Genomic DNA, 25,168 nt, shown 5'->3' with positions numbered 1-25,168 from the left:
AGTGGTGGTGGAGGGTTTTGTTTGTTTTTGCTGTCTGTTTTTTTTTGTCACACACTGAAATATTCTAAGGTTTGTGCCAAAAGTTCTGAAGTCATCAACAGGAAATAATGAAAGTGTCTCTGCCACTTTAAACATTTGTGAATGGGGCTCAAAATTATCAAGCTCTGTTACATTTTACAAGTCAAAGTACAGAACAAAAAAATGATTGCTAAGCCAACATCTCACCCTTCATACAATGATCATCAATATAACATTCTCTGTGCTTTAAATACCAAGGTTGAAAAGTGGCAGTAATGTTGAGAGTTGACTTGAATAAAACATAGTGTGGGGTAGTGAGAGAATTAATTATTTCCTCATTTATATGCTTGTGGGATAGATAGTCTAGCAACTTACATTACAATCTTTTTATGCTGGCATATGTAGCCACAAATTGAAGGCTTAAAGTTATTGCTCAATTTAGTAATTTGAGACTTTGGCTTACTGACTCAGGCATAAAGACTTTCATCCAGCTATTTTCTTTCAGACACACTGCTTTCACAATTCCAATTTGTGGAGAAAAAAAGGATTTTAAGAATGGCTTTGGTTTTCTTTGCACTGATACACTTACGGGAATGCAACTGGGGCAGTTGCAGCACAGACTAGAAAGAGTTTAAGAAAAAATTCTGCATAGATGGAGCTAAAGTAATTGCTACATTCATTTTAATTGTGTTGTTTACAGTACTTGCATTTATCATCTAAACGAAATGTGGTAAATCCACTGGGGTAGGTACCTACACATAGCAGGAGAGATGAGATACTCTGCAGCCAAATCAAAGGTACACTGTGATAACTGGACAAAGACTGCATCCCTGCAGATAGTCAGGGGAAGAAAAATCGACCAGCACAAGTTAAAAAGAGCATCTGTTGGGGTGTATTATTAATTTTTTTAATCTTTAGGGAGCAGCCATTTAGTAAGATGCAACAAAATAGTTATCGTTCTCTAATTATGTCCTGGAATATCCTTTAGTCTCAACTGTAATTGCAGATCATTTCAAATTCATTCCTGGGCCCAGGGTCTTTAGGAAATACCCTTTAAGTTCTGTCAAGTCCAGACAACACTTTGGAGTTGTTCCCAATGCAACCATCTGTCAGGGCCTTAATAATCTGATTTCATTTTCTATAGCTTAGTCAGTGATATAAGAGAGTCACAGAATATCTTGAGTTGGAAGGGACCCACAAGGATCATCAAAGTCCAATTGCCAGCCCTGCACAGGACAACCCCAAGAACGTGCCTGAGAGTGTTGTCCAAATGCTTCTTGAACTCTGTCAGGCCGTAAACACTTGGTGCTGTGAACGCTTCCCTGGGGAGACCTGTTGTGGTGCCCAACCACTCTCCAGTACGGTATTTTGACAGCTTAATGGTATTTTAAGGCTTCAGTCATAAAATATAGCAGAACTTTTATAGTGCTAGCTCTTCAATCCACAGGTTAAGTGGATTACTCAAATCTAAACCATAAAATATCTGTACCTAGTCTACTGACACTACCACCCTTAGACCTCCTCTATCTAGATCAGAAGGTTAAGAAGAACAAAAAGAAATGTTTGATATTTTATTAGATTAAATCAAGCTACAGACTGACATGCTTGATAGTTCTGGCATTTTAATCCCAAGCACACTGTTTGGTTTATCATAAGAAGCTCACTACAGACTGTTCCACTGATTAAAGTAACGGTACACTTTTGATACAGTGCATAAAACATTGTCAGTTTAATAAATATCTATAAAAGTGACTTGTGTATCACGGGCCAGTGCTGACAACACTTTTTCATCAAGCAGAAGTGAACAAATGTCACCCAGCACCCATATAAAGAAGTACCAGCAGCTGATGACACCTCAGGACACTTGGTATCAGTGATAAGCTAAAGAATATGAAAAAAGAGACTGGTAGTGTTCTTAACCAGTGCAATGCCTCTCATGTTGGCAGCACCTGAACACACTTCAGGCAGCGTAGTGCTTCTCCAGTTTCTCCTTACCCTCATGCATGCATCATGCCCAGTGTGTCAGCTGGGATGGGAGCCTCTCTGCCAAAAACATTCAACAACACTTTGCTTGACTGTGAGATAAGTGACAACCCAGCTCAGTTCAGTTAAAGACAAGAGTGTGTCCCCTCCAAAATCAGATTCAATAGACCAAAACACCACAGTGAAGCCACCACCAAGGCAACGGTTCAGAGAGCAACAGACAGATGGGACACACAGACTGACACTGTATGGAGCAGAAAATCTAAAGAAATTCACATGTTCCTATCACATTGATCTGCTTAGAAAAAGGGAGGGTAAAGACAACCAGTACTGGTACAGAGCACAGCTAGAACATGAAAGGAGGAATGAAGACAGCAACATAAAGAGATGCAGAAAACCCTATGGGGAACTTGACTGACCAATCGAAACAGGTTGCAATGTTCCTTGACCCTGGCCTTGACTGAGTCCAAAATGTATTTTTCAAGTATATTTGCTCAGTTTAGCACAGTTTTAAAAGCCATGTTAAGTTTCAGGTAAATAAGTTTGAAACTGCACTACAGCCTAAAGAGAACCCTCTGGAGAGCTCTGGTAGAATCTGGCCAGTCAAAAGCTTTAATGTCAACTTCACTTTCAGTGGTGTTAAACTGATAAAATTGAAAACAAAACTTATTGTCTGCCGAGGCATATTCACAGAAAGTAAAAATAAAGAGGATGGTAACACAGGGCTGCTCATGAGCACACTCCTCCACAGCAAAATCTGAAAATTCTTTATGTATTTAGAAACCTTAGTATCTTCCTGAAGCAGAAGTCTCTTCGTTTGAGGAAGCTTTTTCATGTGAAAGAGTATCAGTTGGTAGGGTCATGCTCTTGCTGGAGCTTGTAAATATGTAACAGGGCTACAAGTAAGATCTTAAAATGAAATGATAGGTAGTACACAAGGTCAGACACCTGCAATCAGACTGTACAGTGTAAGCATCATCCCACCACTTTCTAAAAGCATACAGTTGCATTTGGAAATAATGAATATCTGAAGTCAGTGCCTTTCAACATAAAACTAATGGTTTCATAATTGACAATGTATTTTAAATAAAGTAAAAAGGTGAGCAAACAAAATCTAGATTTTTCAATGTCCAGTCTCCCAAAATATCATGCTGTATTTCAGATTGTCAGAGGAAAGCAACAATCCCAGTATCCTATCACTGACTCCTGGTTCATAACTACACTATTGAGAGGACAGTGTTCTATCTGTAGAGCACTGATACAAGTTGCATGTTCTGAATAAACTAAGCAACGCTTACTGTAATTTCTCTATTATTATCCAAATAACTGAAAGCACTGAAAAGAATATCATACAACATTTCAAGGAATATGCAATTTTTTTCAGAGTTCTCTAGTTTCACTTAAGCAAGCTACACTTTTAAGAGCGATATGAGTAAATCTCTACTTGGTGCATTGTATTTTTTTCATAAATATCTATAGGATGAAACTTTGTAAAATATACTCTGCTTACATTAAAGGAGTATCCGTTTCCATGCTTTCAAGTGGGAGGTGAAGAAAGCACATTCAGCTGTCAGAGACAGATGATGAACATTGTTCACAGACGTACTGGACTGGAAACAAACACGCACATACTTTTATTGTTTCCTGGAAGCATTCTTATGAGCTCGTTTTGTTCTGCGTAAAGCTAAAAGACAATGTGACCCCGCTGATCTTTCAAAGAGATCTTGATTTTTTTCAGATGAATGAACAAATCAATTTCCTTTTAACAAAGAGGTAATTTAACTACTCAGCACTCCTTCAAAGCAACACATTCAATTTAAGGTCTAAACACAGAGCCCAGGAGATCATTGTGCGTCTAAAATGAGATGGAGTCCCACAGTAAAATATGTTTTCTACATGATATTTCACAAGTATTTAATGACATTTCTGAGAGACAACTTCAGGAATTATTTAACTCTTTTTAGTCCAAGAGGTATGCAACCTCCTTGTCATGGTGCCAAGTTCCCAGAATCTCAGGAGTCATCATTGCTAACTAAGAATGAGCCATTCAGGTAACTGCCGTGACAAGGACCATCACTTGCACCTTATGTAGAGAAGAAAATTACCAGAACTGCAACTGCTGCACTTCTGATAAAATATTTAATATATCCCTTGGCAAAATTCTGACTTTGGCAGGGAAATGGCAAAAGATACATTGCATCTAATCTAACATTAATTTAAACAAACACATAACTTGAAGAACTATTTTAAACTTTTGCCAGAACACCTCTGTTGAAATATTTGGCTGGTTTTCCCACTGCACACAAACAGTTTAATCATAAAGGCTATGGATAACAAAATTTGATTATAGTATGTCACATACACTTTGTATTTATAAATAATATTCTTGACACTAGTGTAATTACAATGAACACAACCTAGTTGCATGACAATGATTTTTGGCTTCAAGATAAATATCAAGCCAAAGAAAACAGAGAGAGAGAACAAAGCTATTAAAAAAATCCAAAGCAACCTAAGCTTGAATCACAGAAAGGTTTGGGCTGGAAGGAACCTTTAAAGATCATAACGTCCAACCCTTCTATCATAGGCAGGGACATCTTTTAGCAGACTAGGCTGCTCAAAGTCCTGTCCAACCTGACCTTGAACACTTCCAATGGTGGGGCATCCACAACTTCTTTGGAGAATCTGTTCCAGTGTCTCACCACCCTCATCATAAAATATTTCTTCCTTATGTCCAATCCACACCTACCTTCTTTCCATTTAAAACCAACATCTCTTGCCTTGTCAAAACTGGCCTTGGTAAAAGCCTCTCTCTTTCTGAAAAAATCCCCTTTAAATTCTGAAATGCTGAAACAAGGTCTCCCCGGAGCCTTCTCTGCTCTAGGCGAACAACTTCAGCTCTCTTGGCCTTTCCTCATAGGAGAGGTGTTCCAGCTCTCTGACCATTTTTGTGGCCCTCCTCTGGACTCACTCTAACAGGTCTGTGCCTTTCTTGTGCTGGGGACCCCAGAGCTGGACGCAGCGTTCCAAGTGTCACGTCACAAAAGCAGAGTTAGGGTAGAGGAGAATCACCTCCCTCGACCTGCTGGCCATGCAGTTCTATTAGTTCTTCTATAAGTTCTCCTGTTAACATAATCAACATACCTGGTGACACTAATACAATACAAATGACTGCTGTTCTTTGTGGAATACTATTACTGGCCTTTCCTATGTAAGGCAAGAAATGGTGTAAGGAGAAATGCAAACTACCAGAGTCCCTTATTCTGCAAAATCTGACCTGTTTGGCATCAAAATTGCATGAAACTGAACATTATACAGGCTTAATACTAGAAAGGTTTTCAAGAACCAGTCTGAAAAAAAATTCTGTTTTACTCAAATAATAAAATCTTTATTACTTTAATTGACCAGTTCATCAACTATTTATGTGAAACTTTAACCAGAAGTAACTGTACAGACACTGGGATCATAAGAGAGCTAATGGTGCCTGATGGTTAGTGGAGCTGTCTCTGTGATCACATCCAGGGGCCACACTGAAGCCAGACAGAGAAGACAGTAACAGCAGTTATGCCATTTCTCCTATGCTCTCACTACTCCTGCTGGCAACCAGATAAGGTAGTGGAAAAAGAGCACCAAGCCTGGTTGGATTGCCAGGAGCAAGAAAAATGCAGAAAACAAAGGGAAACTGTCTGCAGTAGGCAGTGGGAGGAAAGTAAAAAAAAAAAGGAGAAAGGACACTTCAAGACTTTCATCGTCCATGGGCCATTGTCATGCAAGCCAAGTAAGGCAAAACTAGTAGGTGTTTATTTTAACTAAAGGGCATATTAATGAAGGGCCTACACAAGTAGGTGAATTGTGATTGTCTTGAACAAACATTCCTTATTCTGGCGCTTGTTATTTCTAGGAAATGGCTGAAACTATACAAAGTTCCTTATAATGACTTTTCTTCTGCTGAAACTTCTTCAGTTAGTTTGTACCTATGCTACTTGTCAATACGATGCTCCAGTCAGGACAAGAAAGCTTCCTTCAAAAACAAAGAGAAACATAAACTAACGATTAATATTACTACCCTTCCTGACAGCCAAGCTTAAGAAAAATATATGTTAAAATGTGCTTTAAAATTCATATTTATATTAAAAATGTAACTCACAAATAAATAAAGCAGATGTTCTATGATAGAAATAGTTGTTCTTTTCACAGCTAATACTGCTGAGAATATTGGGAGCATAAACCAGGGAGTTTTTCTGCTCACTCTGGCCTGGCATACACTTCAGCTCACACACCCAAAGAATATCAGTAAAAATACACCTTTTTTTTTCTTTAATTGTTCTTTTAAAAGTCTTGTTACATGTGTCTGTTACAGTCTTTCTTAAATAGCAAAACTTTGATATAAACCCCATTCTTTATATTCTGAACTACAACATTCAGGTCACCAGATTCTTAAATCTTGTATCTGCTGGAACATTTCACTATCACATCCACTGTTTCAATTTCTTATTATGCCTGAAAACAAAAAAATTCCCTGTTCATGCAGAAATGTGCCATAACAATAAAAGAGCATCTGTGCTTCAACAAATCCAATGGCATTTGTACTGATCAAGGTCAACCAGTTTGCAGTAGGTTTTCATCTTAAATAATTGCAATATCATTGTAGAAAACCAGGAATGATTTTGTTTTATTCGTTTAGAACAGAGGTTATATCATATGTTATAAAACCAGCCTATATAATCAAATTATTAATCCTTCAAAGTATTTTAAAAATTTTCTTTTTTAACAGTAATTTTCATGAGAGTGGCTTAAACAAAAAGACATTTCTTTGGACATTATTTTGCAGTTGTGCTAAAAGCTAAGGGAAGGCAGACAAGAAGACTGGTCAAAGGTATCTGGGGCAAGATACAATCTCAGCTAAATTTGATGATCCAAAACTATTACGTCAAAGACACGTTTGACCTAGGTAAATGGCTACTCGAGACAGCAAAAGGTAAAGATGTAGACCAGCAGTTTCTGGATGAAAACTAGTGCCTAGATTCGTGAAATAGTCAATGATTTTTCATAGAAAAGAGCAAGTTTTAGAGTACCAAGAAACGAAGGATCCTTGATGACAGTAAGGGCTCCTATCCTTGTGCTTAACAAGATTGAAATTTAATTAATAAGAAAGGATCAGGATGGTGCTGAACTTCTGGAAAAATCTCAGATATCTTTTCCTGGGGAATTCTGTGGATGTAACACCAGAATGAGTTTAGAAGATATTGAGGAGCTGCAGGAGTTGCATTTACCTTCTTCTGCATGCTACAGAGAGACTGTTTTCCTAGATGGCAACCTCAAAAATTGATAGAATTCATTACCTTTCCTGATAGCAGTCAGAACTATTTATTACAGAATGAGCTGTAAAAAGCTTAATTAGACAATGAATAATCTGCTAAGGGAAGAAATTTTTTTAGTCCATCAATTAAGTGGTTGACCTTGTCTTGAAGGCAGAATTCTTCATCATTGATATTTACTCATGAGCCTTCTTATTCCTTGCATTCATAGTGTTCAATACTCAAAAAAATTATAATAGATTCTTGGAGCCAATGTGTACTTGAGATAATAGGTTCAATTGATATGTAATTTGAAAATCTGAAAAATTACCTGGCTTCTACAGCAGACTATGAAAGTAAAAACTTTAACCTTTTGTAGCTACATTACTAAACTAGAAAAAGAAGAATTGCAAAAATACGAAACAAGCCTTTAAAAAACTACAAAAAGCAAAACTCACACTTTTTTTTTTGCAGCTCTGTAGATTTGGAAGGGTTATAGCATAAATTAAAAATGATGGTAGATCTGACAAAGACTGGTAAGAGTCCTTTGCTGGTTTAGAAGTTATTTCAGACTGACTTGGAAAAAAAAGTGTCAATCCTCAAAAATAAATGTGAATTTTGCTTAGGAATAAATATCCAAAATTCTAAATGGGAGAAAAATAGAAAAAATAATTTATTCCTACTTTGAAGGATATCTATCCCTAACAGCAATTCTACTTCAAGACATAAGCTAAGGCAAGCTGAAGATGATTTTCATTATATATACTCAAATGTTATTAATGGAAACTAGATAACTTTTTCAATTCTAATAATCTTATTTACTACTTCTACTGTTTATATTTCAATTTTATTGATTAATACAGTTTATTGTGTACTTTCACAAAACAGCTTCATATCTGGTTTTGTTAGTTCTTTTAAGTTTGTTGTTACCAATACATGCATTTTTCTTTCTGATTTTGTTTCTAAATATTGTAAACATAATAATGGCCATACTGGATCAGATACTTCTCATCTAATTGCTTGTCCATAGAGTTGTCAGTAGAGTATAACAGTGAAAAGTACAAAAACTGGGCAAGCAGGAACAGATACTTTTACACAATATCCTCCCAGTCTTCAGCAATTTACCATTTGATGAATTCTTGAGCCAGATATGTTAGTTTTATATTAATAACCTCTAATGCATTTTTCTTCCACCAAGTTGTTCAAAAACTCCCCAAATCTGTGGAAAATTTTAACAGCCACAGCATACTGAAATTTCACAGCTTAACTATTCATTGTGAAGAAATATCTGTTTTTAACCTGCAACTTGTTAAATTTCATTTCCACTGTCTACAAGAACTGAGAGGTAGGCAGCAAAACCTTTTCATATTTATTCTCTCCATTCCACTTGTGACTTTAGACTTCTACATATCACCTTTTACAGGTGATCCCCCTTCTGTCATACCAATCTTTTGCTCTTTTACAGATTGATTAAACCTAATTCTGAAGAAATGGATTCTGTGCAACTTTTAGGATCTTTCTGCTTTTTCTGATCTATTTCCAATGCCACCTTTTTGAGTTAGGAGACATGGAGCTATGTATAACATGCAAAATGCACAGATTTACTTCGTGGAGCCATGGTCTCTATTTCAACACTTCATTTACTTTTTAGTACTTCGTACTAATGACTAAACAGATTTTCTTCACAGTTTTTATTATAACCTCAAGATCTTGTTCCTGAATTGTAATAATATAAATTTAGGACCCTTTCTTCCCCCCAAACCACATGACTCTTTCACCTTTAGCTATATTGAGCTTTGTATCCTATTTACCATTGTGTCTCATAAAATCCTTTGCAGTGGACACTATTTATAGTATTGTCTAGAGACTATCACCTCACTACTTACCATTGTTTCCAGATTATTTATCCTCACATTAAACAGCAGAGGTCCTAGCACTGATCTATGTGGGACTCTATCAATAACCTTCAACCACTGCAAAAACTCTTTATTTCTATCCATTTCCTATTTTTTTAATCAGCAAGTTCTGCATGCAATAGACCCTCCCTCTTTTCCAAAGCTGTTTGGATTCTTTAAGACTTCTAAGCAAGGGATTGTGTGATATGCCATTTGAAAATTCAAGCAGATTATAACAAATGCATTTTCCCTGACAACTTCTTCAAAAGATTTCAGTAAGTTTGTAAGATCAGATTTTCCCTTATGATGTTACATTGACTGATCCTCAGGACATCACATTTATTGATGTGTCTGCTACTTATTACATTTTTACTAATATTCCAGAAACAGGCATCTGGCTTATGTATCTGTTGTTTAATAAGCCTGTCTTGGAATCTTTTAAAAACTGCATCACGTTAACCCACCTCCAGTAATCTAACACAAAGTTAGTTCTTAAGGGAGAAGTTAAATATGACAAAACGCGGGGGGGGGGGGGGTGTTACACAGTTTTAATTATCAAAAAGAGTACTGAAGAAAATCATGTTTGCACTGAGAAAAATAACCTGAAACAGAATCTCCACAGCTTTTCCACAAGATTCAACACAGATCTCAGTTCTGAGATTAGACCTACAAAATTAGACCCTGGCTCTCATCATCACTAAGTACAGCTCACTTTGGCAAATGATACTTGATAAAGGGATGGTGTCTATGCTAATCTCCTTTTACCTTGCTTGATTCAGCCAGAATGCCGGAAACCTGTAGAGCACATCTAGAATATTTTTACATTAAGATTTACATTACAGTGATATTCTGTCTTTTAAGAATGTTTAATTATTTTAGAATTCCTTTCCCATTTTCTCATGAAAGATCTCTTTCTCTGAGAGATGCTGAATTAATTAGCAACAAAAGATTGTAGCCAGATGCTACAAGAGAGAGGAAAGCATAAGCAGTCTTGTGAGGTTGTTTCTCCTACTCTGATAATGTTCATGGTATCACATATTCAGACCTTGCTTCTCCTTATTCATCTCTACTTCGTAGTGACAACAAATAAAAGGAAACTTTCAAAAAAAATTGCCCCTCTTCTCCCAATTTCCCTGTTCCCATGTTCTCCTGTAGTCTGTAAACTTTGTCACCCTCTTTACTGTTCTTCACATTTCCTGGGGAAGAACAAGGAGACACCTCCTCACAAAAACCCTTTGAACAGCCAAAGAATATCTGAAAAATTTCACTGGTCTTTTCAATCTGAAGAAGAAAATGTGTCCATCCGGAAAAAAAATTTAAGCATTCAATACTATTTATACAGTCAATATACCAGTCAGGAAATACTTTACTTTTTATGCTTTACACGAGAACACTGCAGTCTAAAAAAGGAAATAACTATAAAATGATTTAGATTGTAATTCACAGTTAAACTGGACTGCTACAGAACCAGATCTCCTGAGGTATGAGGTATAAGCCTGTTCAATATCAGACTGCTAATGGTCATACAATAATGCTCCTCTCCTCAACAGAAGCTTTCGCTTGCTAGCCAATACCCAAGATCATGTCATGCCTTGTCTGCTCATTTACCTTTGTGTATTGCCCAAATTTTTTCAGGATTCTTTTTTTTTTTTTATGGAAACCTGCTGTGCCTTACCGCTTTTTACAGACAGTCACTGTTCCAGCAGGTATGTGCTCTAAAAAGCAGCATTTACTAGACCTATGTACCCTTTGTTTATAATACTTATTGCTCACAAGATCATCTACTATCAAAATACAAACTGCAGAGTTAACACACAGTTTGGGCTGTGTTCATCACTGACTCTTCCATGTCTGCTCCATACAGTTCCCAGGGTCATAAGAAAAGAATGACTGACCGTGCTGCAAACACAGCTACCTTACCAGTGAATCAAGTACTTCTGGTTAGGTAAGGTGACTTTTAGGACCTCTGTGTCCCTTATTTGGTGCTACATTAGACAGGGAGGTCCTGCAGAACAGAAAGATCCAGGTCATCCTCCTGACTCGGGAGGTGTCAGTGACACTGCACAGGAGGTTCTCCTCCAGTGCTATTTCCGAATGCTGCTCACAAAGTCACAGAGGACATCTGCACATGGGCTTTCCCGGCTAGGGTGGTGCTGCTGTGACTGGGACATGTGTTCCCTTCCTGCTGCCTCCATCGCTAGGCATGTGTCATGGTTTGAGATAGCCCCAAAATCACATTAGGTTGAGATGTGGGAGGGGGATGGAGCTAGGGAATTGGATTTTGGGGCTATCTCAAACCATGACAGCATGCCTCCTCACAGAAGGGAAGACTTTTACTTCAAAGTCTACCAAACCTGGCTGCAAAGTAGTGACAGCAGATGTCCAGTCAAAGATGGTGCATGGCCACCTGAGACTATGCAATCCAGCCTGCTAATGTAAAAGTTGGGCTTACTGTCATCGGTCAAGTCACCATGTCTCTCCTTCAGCTCAACAAGCCCACTCAGCTTCCTCTACCATGACTCATAAAGCAGCTCTTAAGTAGCCTGACCTATCACCAGGAGAAGTTCAATCATCAATCCAGCATTTACTAAGTATTGGCAAACTTGTATTTGGCTGCCTGAAAATGAGACAAATATCCACTGCCGGTTTCATTGCACACATCTGCAGAAGCAAAGGCAAGCAGTGGTAGACAAGACATAAGCTGGGGGAACCAGCTGTATTACTTTCAGCAGCTTGCACAGTTGTGGTGCTCAGGAATCCCTTGGTGACCGTCTTACGAAAAACCTGCTCCAGTGCCAATGGAACACACAGGCACTTATTTAAGAATAGCTCTTCCTGCTTGTAAAGTAAAAGACATCACAAAAGAACATTCCCTCCCCCCACTACATGCCAGAAAGAAGCCATAAAAAAGTGCATTTCTTTTTTCCCTACATTTCTTGTTCTTGTCTTTTTCTGCCTCGAGTTCCCTGTTGCTGCTGCCCAGATCTATGTGTCACCTCTATGAGACCTCCCTGAAAGCCTCAGAAATTATAAAGTAACATTCATAGTTACCATGAAGTATGCACTTAGCAAGCTGGAAATCTGCCTCCATTATCTTTTTATGACACTAATGTTGTTTGAGAAACTTGCATTGTAGTTTCTAAAGTGGTTTTAATTGACACCAGAACCGATCCTACCCTTTTTTTTTTCCCTCATTGCCCTTTCTATTCATCCATATTTCTGCACTTTCCCTTTTTTTTTTTTACTGGCATGTGCCTTTGTGACTGCACAGAGAAGCAGAACAGATGTAACTCGTATCAGTCCCCCCTTCTGCATTTTCTTCCTAGATGTTGATGGTCCAAATGGCCAGAGTATGGCAGCAGTGATAGGGAGGCAGGACTACTTGTACCAGTGCATACTACAAAGAGTGGAAATATGTTCAAAACAGTGTTTGCTCATACTGAAGTGCAGACAGAAGCAGAAGCACCAGCAACATGCAAATTGTGCAAAGCCTGCAGTTGTTTGGGTGCTGGAGGCAAGGCAGTACACCAGCACCACTGCATTCGCTGAAGTCAAAACAGTTTTCACAGAATTTCTTTTGTAGCCCAGCATTATTTTATCAGCTATTACTTTGACAGTGGCTGTGCACTTAAAAGGGGATGGTGGATGGGGTATGGACTGCAGGATGTAGCTGGGTGGGAAACTGCAGACACTGAGCAGGCATCAAAGCACCAGAGGTAGCAGTGGCTGCTGTTAACTGCACCCAAGCTTGCAAGAACTCACGCTGAGCAGTGTACAAAGGAGTATCAAAGTGTATCAGAACGTAAACTCAACAAATAACCGATACAACAACTTCACATCAGCCCTTTACAAAAATATCAGCAAAACTAGTACCCCTGTCTGGATCCAGTTTTAATTTCATTATGCAAAACTCCCTATGATTGCTAATATCAGCAGCAGGTGCTATTCTAGTGCCTGACACTAGGTAAGCAACATCTAGGTGGAAAGAACTAAAATTCCTGTCCAACAGGCAGTGAAAGGACACAGGTGAGCTTGCACTTACTAGAGGGAAAAGTCCAAGCTCTGCTACCCTGGCAGTCAAAAAGAAGGAACTGGTGAAAGGCATTTAGTGTAGCTACAGGGGCCCAGCAGGAGTCCAGTGAGAACAAACTCTACTAACTTGGCACAAAGCTTTTTGAACAAACACAGTCTTGAAGCATGGAGTGGTGAGAAATATGTCTAATGTGGTCCCTCTCCACTTGCACTTTGGGAAAGGGTGATGATTAACAACAATCCCTTCCTTCCCTCCTATATCACTTATTCTGTTGCACCGTATTTCATAACAGACTTAAAACTTGCTGGGGAACAGTCACGGACTTGAGTTTCAGTTGCTGGTGGATATGTAGAAACAACAATACTTTATCAATAGGGTTGAGATATTAATTAGAGAATTTAAGTTTTAAGGTCTTCTGAAAATTTCAACAGGCACAAATACCTTTAAAAAGCCACTGTGGTGGCTTTTTACCCTAATGTATTCATACAATATTCTGCACAGTAAGAAGGATGTTCTAATCACATAAAATTACTCTCTAGAAGATTCAAAAGGTGAAAAAGAGCAATAGACAAGAAGTGAAACAGAACACTTGGTAACAAAGCAAAAGTAAGAAGTATCTCCGAAGCAAGCACCTAACAGCTTAAAAAACAGCATATGCAAGAATCAAAATACATCTCTATAAGGAGGTGAAATAAACACAAGAGACTCCATTTTCAAATGGTGATTTGTGTGAAAACCTATTGTATTGCAACAGAAAGGCATGAGGCTGGAATGTTCCAGGAATCGGGGATGATGGAACCACCTACTCTAAAGACATATAATCCACCTAAGCAATAGCTTGCTCATTTTTTTCAGGATATAATCAAGTGTCTGTGTAACATGGAAATCTTATTTCCTTAATCAACTAGAACAGCAAGTGTATTTAAAAAAAAGCCCAAAACTTTGCATTTTACAGCCTCATGTTCCAGTTAATCCATTTTGAAAATGGAATACTGCTCTCATGTCTTAAACTCTATGAGGACAAACGTTAAAGCCACTCATTTCATAGAATGTAGTACATTTAAATAGAAATGATTTGTTATTCCTCAGTTGTAGGGAAATGGAGCCACAACATACAATCAGGGCATCAGAACATTTCTGGTGTGCCCTCAGTTACAGCTATTTGGATACAGCAGCTAGGTGGGCAGTTTGGAAAGGAGAACAGGAATCATCAAAGAGTTACAGCAAGCAGACTGAGGTAGCACTGGGGAAAATAAAGTATACAATAGCTAAAGCAAAGCATGATTACAGTGGACTGTCTGGCTGCAGGAATGTGAAAGGATTTATTTTCAAAGTAAGCCATGGGTAGACTGTTTCAGGAATATTTTTCTGTTCAAAGTTCATACTGAGTTTTTATGTTTCAAAAAGAAACTTTTTTGAACACCTCCATTTAGCACTAACCCAGCCTGCTTTGATCTGAATGTCATCATTCCTTTGAAGGAGCTAAAGCATGCTGAAGACACACAGAAAACACTGTGTGGTTTTGCTAGAAATTTTATTAGTCACACAGAAGTTATTCCCAAAAACCACATGATTTTGGGGTTTATGATTTTTTCCCTTGCACTCATGAGTAGATGCTAAAATTGAGAACCTTTGTATACCTGCAAAATAATGAGGGACATAATTATTAGTAACTCCTCATGGCTACCCTGATACCACAACCTAACAAACCTGAAGTTAATTCAGTATAATTTTAAGGCTTGCAACTAATTAAGGAGAAATCTGACCCATTGTCTTCTTAGAAAATGATGCAAATAGCTAAAACAGAATAAGGAGAGTGATAAAAAAATTAATCAATCAACTTCTTAAAGACTGATTTAAAAACTCTGGTTCTCCATTCTGAGCCCTCACTCATATATATACAATACAAATACGTGTCACAGGAAAAAAAAATAATCAGAATTTCCGAGTGCAGCTCAGTGAGAATTAACTTAAAATGTATTTCTATGAAATAAAGACCAAATCAGTAGGAACTTTACATTGAACTTATAGTAAAATTATGTGACTTTTATTCAAGTTTGCATATATTATATTGTAATTACATTTAGAGTAACAAAGACTAAACCCTCCAAATTATCTCCTTTTAATTAAAGATTGCAACAAAGTATTTTATACTAGAACATGCTGGCTGTCTAACTCCTATTGCAGACAAATGAATTTAACTTTCTATTCCCTTATTAAGTAAATAATTATAAATCTCAGGCCACTTGCTTATGAGAAGGTCTGAATTTATGAATTTCGGGGGAAAAAACCCCAAAAAGCTCCAATAAACCAAGAACCCAAAAAAACCCCAACCCTAATAATAAAAAAAAAAAAAAAAACAAACCAGAATAAGCCCATATTCCAACTACAATTATATATTTATTTGCCTGGAAGAATGCACAAGTAATCAGGCTACTTCTGCATAGCAAAAAAAGTAAATCTTATTACAGAAAAAAACCCCTTAACATTATTCAAACATACAAAACTCTGGAAATGGGGTATCTCATTCAGGATTAGTCTATTTCATGACAGATACATGATAATTCAAAGCATTAAACTGATCGATCACTTAAAATCTTTGACTATGTAGAAGTCAAGTTAAAAAACAGATTTGAGCCATATAGTGCAAATCACGTAACATGATCAAAAAACTAACAACTACAAAACTCTCTGGGCCACAAGCTTCAGCTGGGCCAGAACCAGTTGTTTGCAGAGGACAGAGAAAGAGCTTGTGCAACCATATCATGTGACATGGAGCAGGCACTTATTTATATTGGAAAGAAGCTCTGGAGGTCAACTGCTTTGATCCTCTAACCAAGGCAATCTCCAGAGCTTCCGAGGCTGCTCAAGGCCATCCTCAATCAAGTTCAGAGAACTCCAGAGATCTTACAGCCTCTCTAGGCAACTTATCCCAACATCTGACCATCCTCATGATGCAAATCTTTCCTAATGTATAATTGAAACACTCCTTGCTAGAACTTTTTCTGTTGTCTCACAGCTCTTCCAAGAACAGTCTGGTTCTGTCTTTTAATTGAAAACAAGATCCACCACCCTAGCCTTCTCTGAAGGCTGAGGACACCCAGCTCTTCCAGCTTCTCTTTTTACATTATGTGCTTCTGTCCCCTAATTGTCTAGGCAGTCTTCCTCTAGGACTTTCACACAGTTTAATTTTAACTAATTAACAGGTTGGTAAATGGGATGTTATAAAGAACTTGTACTTCAATACACAAGTCACCAAATAAAGCCTCTTCAGTACTTTTTTTTTTATGGGCAGTTTGCACTTGGTGACTCATTGAAATAGCTCCAATGAAAGATTTCTCTACAACACATCCTTCTAAATATGGAGAACTAAATACACAAAGTATCTGTGTCAGTGACTCTCAAGAAGTCTGGGAAAAGGGCCTAAATTAAGAGCCATTGTATATTTATACTGCAATAAGCTACAGAGCTGTTAGTAAGGTCTCAATACTGCAGGCTGTGTACTTCCGTATACAAACTTTCAGAGAATGCAAGTAAAAGCAATTCTTTAATAAAAAACAAATGCTTTTTCTTAGAACCACATATATGTCACAATGTTTCACAGGCCTACATTATTTGGTATTACAATTTTGCAGAAGTACTTTTACAGAACACGTGTCAGATCATTGTCGAAGAATCACACGTTCTGCTATCATGAAGTCTTCTATACTGCTGTGTCCCAAGACCTGAGCTTTAATATATAAAAATCCCCACCTCATGGGTATAGAGATAACTTCAACTATTTAGCAAATGTGAATGAAACTGCATCAGTCAATAAGTTCTTAAAATGTTAAAACGTATAACCTGCGTTATTAGCACAGCTGAAACTTTGGTCTTCATAGTTTGGTAGCTACACATTTTTGCAGTTCCTTTGCAACATCGAAGAAATTCACCATTTTGATAGTCTCTACTCTGCCAGGACGTTTCTACATGTCTATCTGTACTCTTTCAACAGAGCAGAGAGTTTACTGGAGATGAATGTATTTGCTTGTCCCCCAGCTGCTTAGAGATCTAGAACAGCAGAGCCATCTGGATTTAAAAATAAAAAATTCTAAAAAAGTAACAATTCTGCAAGTAATTTTCAGAGGCAAGTTAATAAAAAGAATATTTCAGAGGAAAATTCTGTTGCAACAGCATTTACAGGTTATTACTGTAGAAAATCAGTCCTGATGTACATCTAGCCTTGCATATATCTTACATACCTAGTAGCTAATAAAAATACAAACACACAACTGCATATCACAGCAGCACAGTAACAATCAAATCCTTAGTACATAGAAGAGTCCACTAATAAATGACAACAGTCCTAAAATTCCTATTCGTAAGTCTACAATAAACTTTAATAGAATCAGTATTTGATGTATATTTTGTGCAAAAACACTGATGAGTCTACATCATGATCTCTTCTCCAAAGGCTGGTTCATAACAGGAAGTATTTCAATTTTTATCATCAGTGCTTCATCTGTGCATCCTACAAAAACATACTATTGCTTTTTGATACAGTCAGTTTTGAGTTTCTACGCAACAGTTTTGATAGAAATATACCACTAGTAACTTTGCCTTCAAAATTTCTGTTAGAAATCCACTTAAAATAAAAGGGCAGGGGGCCATTGCTTACCCCAACTAACATCTCTGGAAGTTCCTTAAAGAGGAAATCTTAAATGGACTACAAACACAACTCAAACTAATAAATATAACAGATACGATTTTCTCCTCTAAGTTATTTAATTTGTAATAATTTACCACAAGGACCAAAACAGCTGCACACAAACAGGACATGATGTTCTCATGGTCACTTAAAAGCACCTGCTATAAGAACAAGCAGGGCCTGTTTTAAAAGCAAAATTATATTTATAAACTAGAAAAATCTGATTATTTTCTATGCTGAATTCCAGGAAAAGCAATCATCAGGTGAAGTACTTGGGGGAGAGAATCAGTTTCCAACTGATGTTATCCAGCCTATCCAGACCCTTTTGCAAAGCCTTCCTACACCCCAGTAGATCAACACTCCTGCCCAACTTGGTGTTGTCTGCGAACTTACTGAGGGTGCACTCTATACCCTCACCCAGATCATTGATGAGGATATTAAACAGGACTGGCCCTAATACTGAGCCTTGGGGAACACCACTAGTGACTGTCTGCCAGCTGGAGGTAGCACCATTCACCATGACTCTCTGGGCCCAGACAGGTTTTTTCACCCAGAGGAGAATACGCCCATGTAAGCAGACAGTTTCTCCAGGAGAATGCTGTGAGAAATGATGTCTGAGGCTTTACTGACAACATCTGCAGCCTTTTGCTCATCTTCTAAGCAAGTCACCTTGTCATAGAAGGAGACCAGGTTGGCCAAGCAGGACCTGCCTTCATGCCTTCACCTGCCCATGCTGGCTGGGCCTGATCCCCTGGTTGTCCTGTACATGCCATGTGATGGCACTCAAGATGATCCGGTCTTCCCTGGCCCTGAGGTCAGACTGACAGGACTGTAGTTCCCCAGATCCTCCTTCCAACCCTTCTTGTAGATAGGTGTCATATTTGCTAATCTACAGTCACCTGGGACCTTCCCCATTAATCAGGATGGCTGGTAAATGATGGAAAGTGGCTCGGGGAGCACTTCTGCCAGCTCCTTCAGTATCCTTGGGTGGATTTCATCTGGTCCCACAGATTTGCGAGTGTCTAAGTGGTGTAGAATGTCTCTGACCACTTCCCTTCGGATTACAGGGACTTCATTCTACTCCTTGTCTCTTTCTTCCCAGTCAGGGGGCTGGGTACCCAGAGAACAGCTGGTCATGCTATTAAAGACGGAGGAAAAGAAGGCGTTAAGTACCTTAGCCTTTTTCCTCATCATTTGTTATGTATTTCCCCCCACATACAATAAAAGATGGAGATTCTCCTTGGCTCTCCTTTTGTTACCGGTGTATTAATAGAAACATTTTTTATCAACTCTTCCAGGTGTAGTCACATTAAGTTCTAATTGGTCCTTCTAATTTTCTCCCTGTAACCTCACGACATTCTTGTAGTCCTCCTGAGTTGACTGCCCCTCTTCCCAAAGGCCATAGACTCTCTTTTATTTTCCTGACTTCAAGACAAAACTCTCTGCTCAGTTAGGCTCATCTCCTTCCCTGCCAGCTCTTCTTTCAGCACATGGCGACGGCCTTCTCCTGTGCCTTTTGGATTTCCTTCTTGAAGAATGCCCAGCTTTCCTGGACTCCTTTGCCCTTCAGAAATGCCTCCCAAAAGTTTGTCAATCAGTCTCCTCAACACACCAAAGTCTGCCCTCTGGAAGTCCAAGGTAACAATTCTGCTGACTCCCTCCTTACTTCTCCAAGAATTGTGAAATTACAGTTTTCAAGCGCTGTGCCCAAGACGGCCTCTAAACATCACATCACCCACAAGCCCTTCTCTGTTCATGAACAATAAGTCCAGCAGGACACCTTCCCTAGTTGGCTTACTTATCAACTGTGTCAGGAAGTTATCTTCCAGACACTCCAGGAACCTCTTAGACTGTTTCCTTTCCACTGTACCATATTTCCAGCAGACATCTGGTGAGTCAAAGTCCCCCAGGAGAACAAGGGTCAGCAATTGTAAAATTTCCCCCTGCTCAGAAAATATTTCATTTGACTCTTCAACCTGGCAGGATGGTCTATCCCAACCAGGATATCTGTCCTGTTGGCCTTCCCCCTGATTCTTATGCATACACAACCCTATTGACACCACAATGAAGTTCAAGACAATACAAACAGTCCCAAAAACACAGAGCTACCTCGCCACCTCTCCTTCCTTTACTATCCCTTCTGATGAGTTTATAGCACTCCAGTTGTGAGTTATCACACCATGTTTCCCTAATGGCAGTTATATCAGTTTTCCTGATGCACAATGGCTTCCAGCTCCTCCTATTTGTTGCCCATGCTGTGTGCATTGGTGTAGAAGCACTTCAACCAGGCTATTGGTACCACCTTTTTGGGGGGAGAAGTCCTAATTCCTGTATGACCAATCTCAGATGCTTCTATCATTTCTAACACATCAATAACCCCATGTCTTTGCTGCCACATGGATCTCCATCCTCTACCTTCACTGAGATGGAAGATCAAAGGGCATCAGTAGCACACCATGCTTCAAATATAGGTGTGCTGGCCCCAGGCTTATCTCTAGCAAGCCTGCTTTTATCTCTTTCACCCTTCAAATGTAGTTTAAAGCTCTTCTAATGAGCCCTGCTAACTCCTGTGCAAAGATCCTTTCCTCCCTCTGAGACAGGTGTACCCTGTCTGTCGCCAGCAGACCTGGTGTCATGTAAACCAACCCATGATCAAAAAACCCAAAATTCCGTCAGTGACACCAGACTTGGAGCCAGGCATTGATCAGCTGCCTCTTGCTGTTTCTTCCCTCATCGTTCCCTGCAACTTGAAGGATAGAGAAATACGCTACTTGTGCTCCAGATCTCTTAACGAAGGCCCTGAGACTTGCCCTTCATTACCCTCAGACTTTCTGTTACAAATTCATTGCTGCCTACCTGAAAAAAAAATTTAAATCAATAATGGATATTAATCTGAGGGCCATACCGCAGTAGGACACTTTCTCTTCACATCTTTAATCCAGGCCTCAGAGAGGCAGCAGACTTCCCCAAGAAGCAGGTCCTTCTCTTTGAGCCTTCTGTTCCCTTCAGAACGGACTCTCCTATGACAATGATATTTTTTTTTGCTTTGTGGGAGCAGTTCTGATGCAGAGTATAGGTCAACTTAACCTTGGCAGCACCTCCAAGCTAGATGAATCATTATTCTTGTAGCTGTTTGGTTTCACGTGCAGACTCCCAAGTATTATGTGAGGGCATGTGGGAAGGTAGGGTAGTCATAGAGGAGACACACTTGCTGCACTGGGCAGGAACTTGTCACTATTGCCCCTATCCCTTAAGTCACTGAATTCAGCCAGGCAGAGAGAAGACAGAGAATCCTCCATGACATGTCTACTGTGAGTTCTTCAGGTGTGTCAAAATGGTAAGCACAAGCAACTGGCAAACTCACTTAAGTACGGAAAATCTCCAGGAAATTTAATAAAGTTTTCTCCAACACAGAAGCCTGCACATAAGAATTATTTTACAATAATGAATAATACACTACCTTAGTTTTCATGATGTAATATTTAAACTATATTTATTGTCAAAGAATAACATTACTATACTGCAGGCCGTGTGGAAATATTGATTTCTAGATGTAAGTTTATGCACCAATATAAAACTGACTTTTAGAGGATTCATTTTGTTCATGGGTCTTCCTTGTCAGTACAGAATTGAACAAGAAAAGTTACAAGAGTAACTTTTCTTGCAACACTGTCACACCGATTCTCCATAAGGCCACTCGAACCAGGAAGGATCCCAAGCATTCAGCAGCCATACCCTTCTATTTCCCTGCAGTAATCCATTTACAGGCTGTTACCTTATTTTAACTGCAACTATTCTCCAACAGGCAAAGTTCAGAATGTGACTGCTTAAAAATATAAATGTAAGCAAAACCACCAAATGAAAATATCTCTTAAGCAACTCCAGTAAAACTCCTTATAGAAAACTCAAGGATATTAGCAGTACTACAAATAAGCTTTAGGTCAAAAGAAGTGTTTGCTTTATCTAAAACAGTTAAAAACTGTTGCTCCTTGTCCTGTCAAAACAGGCCCTGGTAAAAAGTCACTCTCCGTCTTTCTCATAGGCTCCCTTTATATATTGAAAGGCTGCATTTCCTCAGAGCCATTATAATGGTGTTGAAAATAGAATTTTCCAGGTAATTTTGAACATTTCAGAATTTCCACAGGGCTGTTTTTCAAGCAAAACAGATCTCACTTTGCTATGTATCATTACCGATTATGCAAATTCAGTAATGTGATTTGAAACCTAATTGGTTCAGCACATGTATCAGTAACCTCCAGCTTCTCAATTTTCTTTCTCACTGGCATGAGTCACCTTAGCAAAGGTGACAAAACTTCAACAGTGACAACCACAGACAGCAACTTCTAGTTATCAGATTCCAAGGTGACGTTAATGAACTAGTCAAGTAACGGTAACTATATGGTATCCAAAGAGCAAAACTGAACCAACTAACCAAACAAAACCCTCAAAACCAAAACAATCTAAGAAATCCTTTCAATAAACAACACAAAAAAGGTAACCCCCCCCCAAAACAAACAAACAAAACCCAAAAAAACCCCCACCAAACAAAAAACTCAAAACACCACAAATCCTGCTAATCAAACTAGTTAATGATTAATAAACAAAGCTCTATTACTGAAATAAAAAGAAACATAGTGCTAAGCAATCACGGCAGAGGTGTCACAGACCAGGAGTGAGAAACTGCTTGAGACAGAACAAATCAACCACAGCGTTAACAAGGTCTTATATAGTGAACAAAGACATTATGACATTTTCTAAAACCATTTTTACAGTTGTTCAATTGAATAAAACCTGACAGCTTTAGAAGGCATTCTCTTTCAAATTTACATACTCAGTTTTCTGTAATTTTCTAGAGTGTGTAGGCTACCTAGGAACATATGACAGATACACATAAACTCATATGCAATATGTAACTACATCCAGGAAACTCCGTGTTTTTTTTAATAAGCCCAATCATGTAGTTATGTATGTACATACTTAGTCCCATCTAGATGTGTTTGGCACAAGTAAAAATTAAAGAGACTGCATAAAACTTACTTACCCAGTTTTTGGGGTTTGGTTATTGATACTATTATTATTATAGTGGTGTTGTTGTTGTTGTTTTTTTGTTTTTCTTTCTTTTAAAACTAATTTTCATATACACATATATGAAGAGAGGGCACCACCAACATTGTTTAGTTTTTTACTAAATTTATAATAATATTGTAATTCAGGAATAATATACTGTACTATTAAAATACTTTATTCTTTTGATTAAGGACTAAAGTAAGATTTGTTGAAGAAAGAATTGCTCAAGTACAGAACCACCAAAAGTCTTGGAATTAAAGTTTCCAGAAGTTTCTTCTGTAACTTGGTCTCTGATTTGTAAGGACAGCCATTTACTCTTTCCATGTCCACAAAAAAAAAAAAAAAAAGAACAAGAAGCTGCTATAAATTCTATCAGTTCACTTCTGTGTAGACATCTTAATGAAACAAGTTCTAAGTAGCCACATTTCTAAGTAGTTGAAAAATGCTGTTGCTTTCCTTATGACTAAAGCCTTTCCCCCTCCCTCCAAGGAAGAAGAGTAATTTTCCTCTATAGGCAAGAGAGAATAAAGAGAAATTAATCCACTACGCTTTGTATTGAAAGTCAAAGAGATGAAAGGAGAAAACAGGCATACATGTAAGGAAGACACAATCTCTTCTCATTGCTAACCTCTAAGCCAAAATCCTCTCAACAGCGGTCTCTCTCTTGTTAGTGAATGTACTTAAATTACAGCGTATTATTGATGCTATGTCTGCAACTTAAACTCCATTTCTGGAACCCTTAAGCACAGAAATGCACTCAAAGAAGGAGCAATCAAGGACAGTTAGTCACAATGGAGGGATCCATGAAAACAATTTAAGCTGTAGTGATTTACTCTGCCGAGCATGCTTTCGTGACTCTGTATTTCCTCTGCATACTATTTGAACTGTAAATAATTTAGATTAATTTTTAAAAGTTGCCCAATTTCCAGTATGTGCTTAGACATGCCTGGGAGAGCGACACTGCTACTTACATAAAACTGTTACGGTATCAAGACTCAATTTTTAACTCGGGTGAAAATCGCACGAGATCGCGAGCGTTTGATTTCATTCAAGGGCTGCTCTGACGGCGTTCCCCAGCCAGAAAGCCAGGTCACGCTGTCACAGCTCACCCCACCGCACACGCTCCCACTCTGGCCACTCATACTTTTTCCCTTCTGCCTTCCGGGCAGGATTTCCAGGCTACAGACAAGGCGGGCACGAGCCCAGCAGCAGGGGCTGGCTGAAGCCAGGCCATCGGGCAGCTCCAAACTTTCTGACGGTCTTTGCCGCCCCGGGTCTGCTGCCGCCGACCCCCCCTCGGCCCGGCCGGTCTCCCGGCGAGCCCCCCTGCCCTCCGCCCGCCGAGAGCCGGGGCCGGAGGCGGCCTCTCTGCCCCCTAATCCCCCACCCCAGCGGCTGCCGTCTTCCCGTATCCTCCTTGCCCCCTGCCACTCCAGCCTCGATAACCCGCCGCCAGTTCACCTCGCCCACGGCCGCTCCCGCCTCCCCCGCTCCGCTCCCCTCGCCCGCCGAGGCGCCCCCGGAGCCGCCTCCCGGCCCGCCCCCCCCACGATGCGGGCGCTGCCGCCGCCCCGATGTGCCCGCGGCCGGTCTCCCCTCGCCGCGCCCTCCCGCAGCCCCGCGGCCCCCGCCCGAGCCTCGCCCAGCGCCGCAGGGCACTCACCGGCTCCTCACAGGGGCTCTCCCCGGCCCTTCCCGGCGCCTCCGCGCCCACCACCCAGCGCTTCCATGTGTCCAGCGGCCGCTCGTCTCTCCCGCTCCGTTCCGGGTGCGGCGCCCTCTGGAGTGCCCACTCCAGCGGGAGCCCCGCGGACAGCCGGGGCTGTCACTCAGCCCGCCGAGTTGCCTGGCGCGGTCAGGGCGCTGCGGCTGCCGCCGGCTCGCTGCCCCTTTGTTCGGCGGCGGCGGCGCTGACAGCGGCTGCTGCCGGCGGCGCTCCCCGGGCCCGGGCAGCCGCTCCGGCTCGGCGCCTCCTCGCCCGCCCTCCTGCCGCGCCTCCTGCTCCCGGCCCGGGCCGCAGTCCCGGCTCGCTCCCTCTATCTCCGCCCGCGGTCAACAATCGGCGGCGGAGGCAGCACAAGTTCAGGCCGCCGACCCGGAAACTCATCGGCAGCCGAGGCCCGCGGAGCTCTGACGGGAAGCGGATCCGCCGCGCCGGGGGAGGGAGCGGGGCGGGATGGGGCGGAGC

At 40.0% G+C, this 25,168-nt stretch overlaps 2 protein-coding genes across 5 annotated transcripts in view; one reads left to right on the top strand and one right to left on the bottom strand.

Annotated features, from left to right (window-relative positions):
* ANKIB1 (ankyrin repeat and IBR domain containing 1) overlaps positions 1–24,926 on the bottom strand; it is an 84,524-nt gene extending 59,598 nt beyond the window's left edge. For 2 of the 4 annotated variants that reach the window (XM_027639515.1, XM_027639517.1), the window contains exon 1: positions 24,644–24,925. The gene's annotated coding sequence lies outside the window, so the exon portion shown is untranslated. Of the gene's footprint in view, positions 1–24,643 lie in introns of all 4 variants that reach the window. The other 2 variants (XM_027639518.1, XM_027639519.1) reach the window with 2 other exon arrangements.
* On the top strand, positions 19,404–25,114 carry LOC113945381 (basic proline-rich protein-like). Its single transcript, XM_027639465.1, has 2 exons — positions 19,404–19,551; positions 24,150–25,114. Exons 1-2 carry the CDS (start codon positions 19,404–19,406, stop codon positions 25,112–25,114), a joined length of 1,113 nt encoding a protein of 370 aa, XP_027495266.1.
* The last annotated feature ends 54 nt before the right edge of the window (positions 25,115–25,168 follow it).

This window comes from Corapipo altera, unplaced genomic scaffold (genome assembly GCF_003945725.1).
Source record: "Corapipo altera isolate COAL_440 unplaced genomic scaffold, ASM394572v1 44, whole genome shotgun sequence".
In the NCBI taxonomy this organism is placed as follows: Eukaryota; Metazoa; Chordata; class Aves; order Passeriformes; family Pipridae; genus Corapipo; species Corapipo altera.
The sequence above is the reverse complement of the archived record's forward strand: the minus strand, read 5'-3'. Positions and strand labels throughout refer to the sequence as shown.

What these genes read in the sequence shown, in the direction of transcription:
- LOC113945381 (XM_027639465.1), top strand. Translation starts at nt 19,404, where the DNA reads ATGGCGACGGCCTTCTCCTGTGCCTTTTGGATTTCCTTCTTGAAGAAT. An exon ending in CTGCCCTCTGGAAGTCCAAG is followed by an intron (nt 19,552 to 24,149) that starts GTAACAATTCTG and finishes CCTTCCGGGCAG; the next exon opens with GATTTCCAGGCTACAGACAA.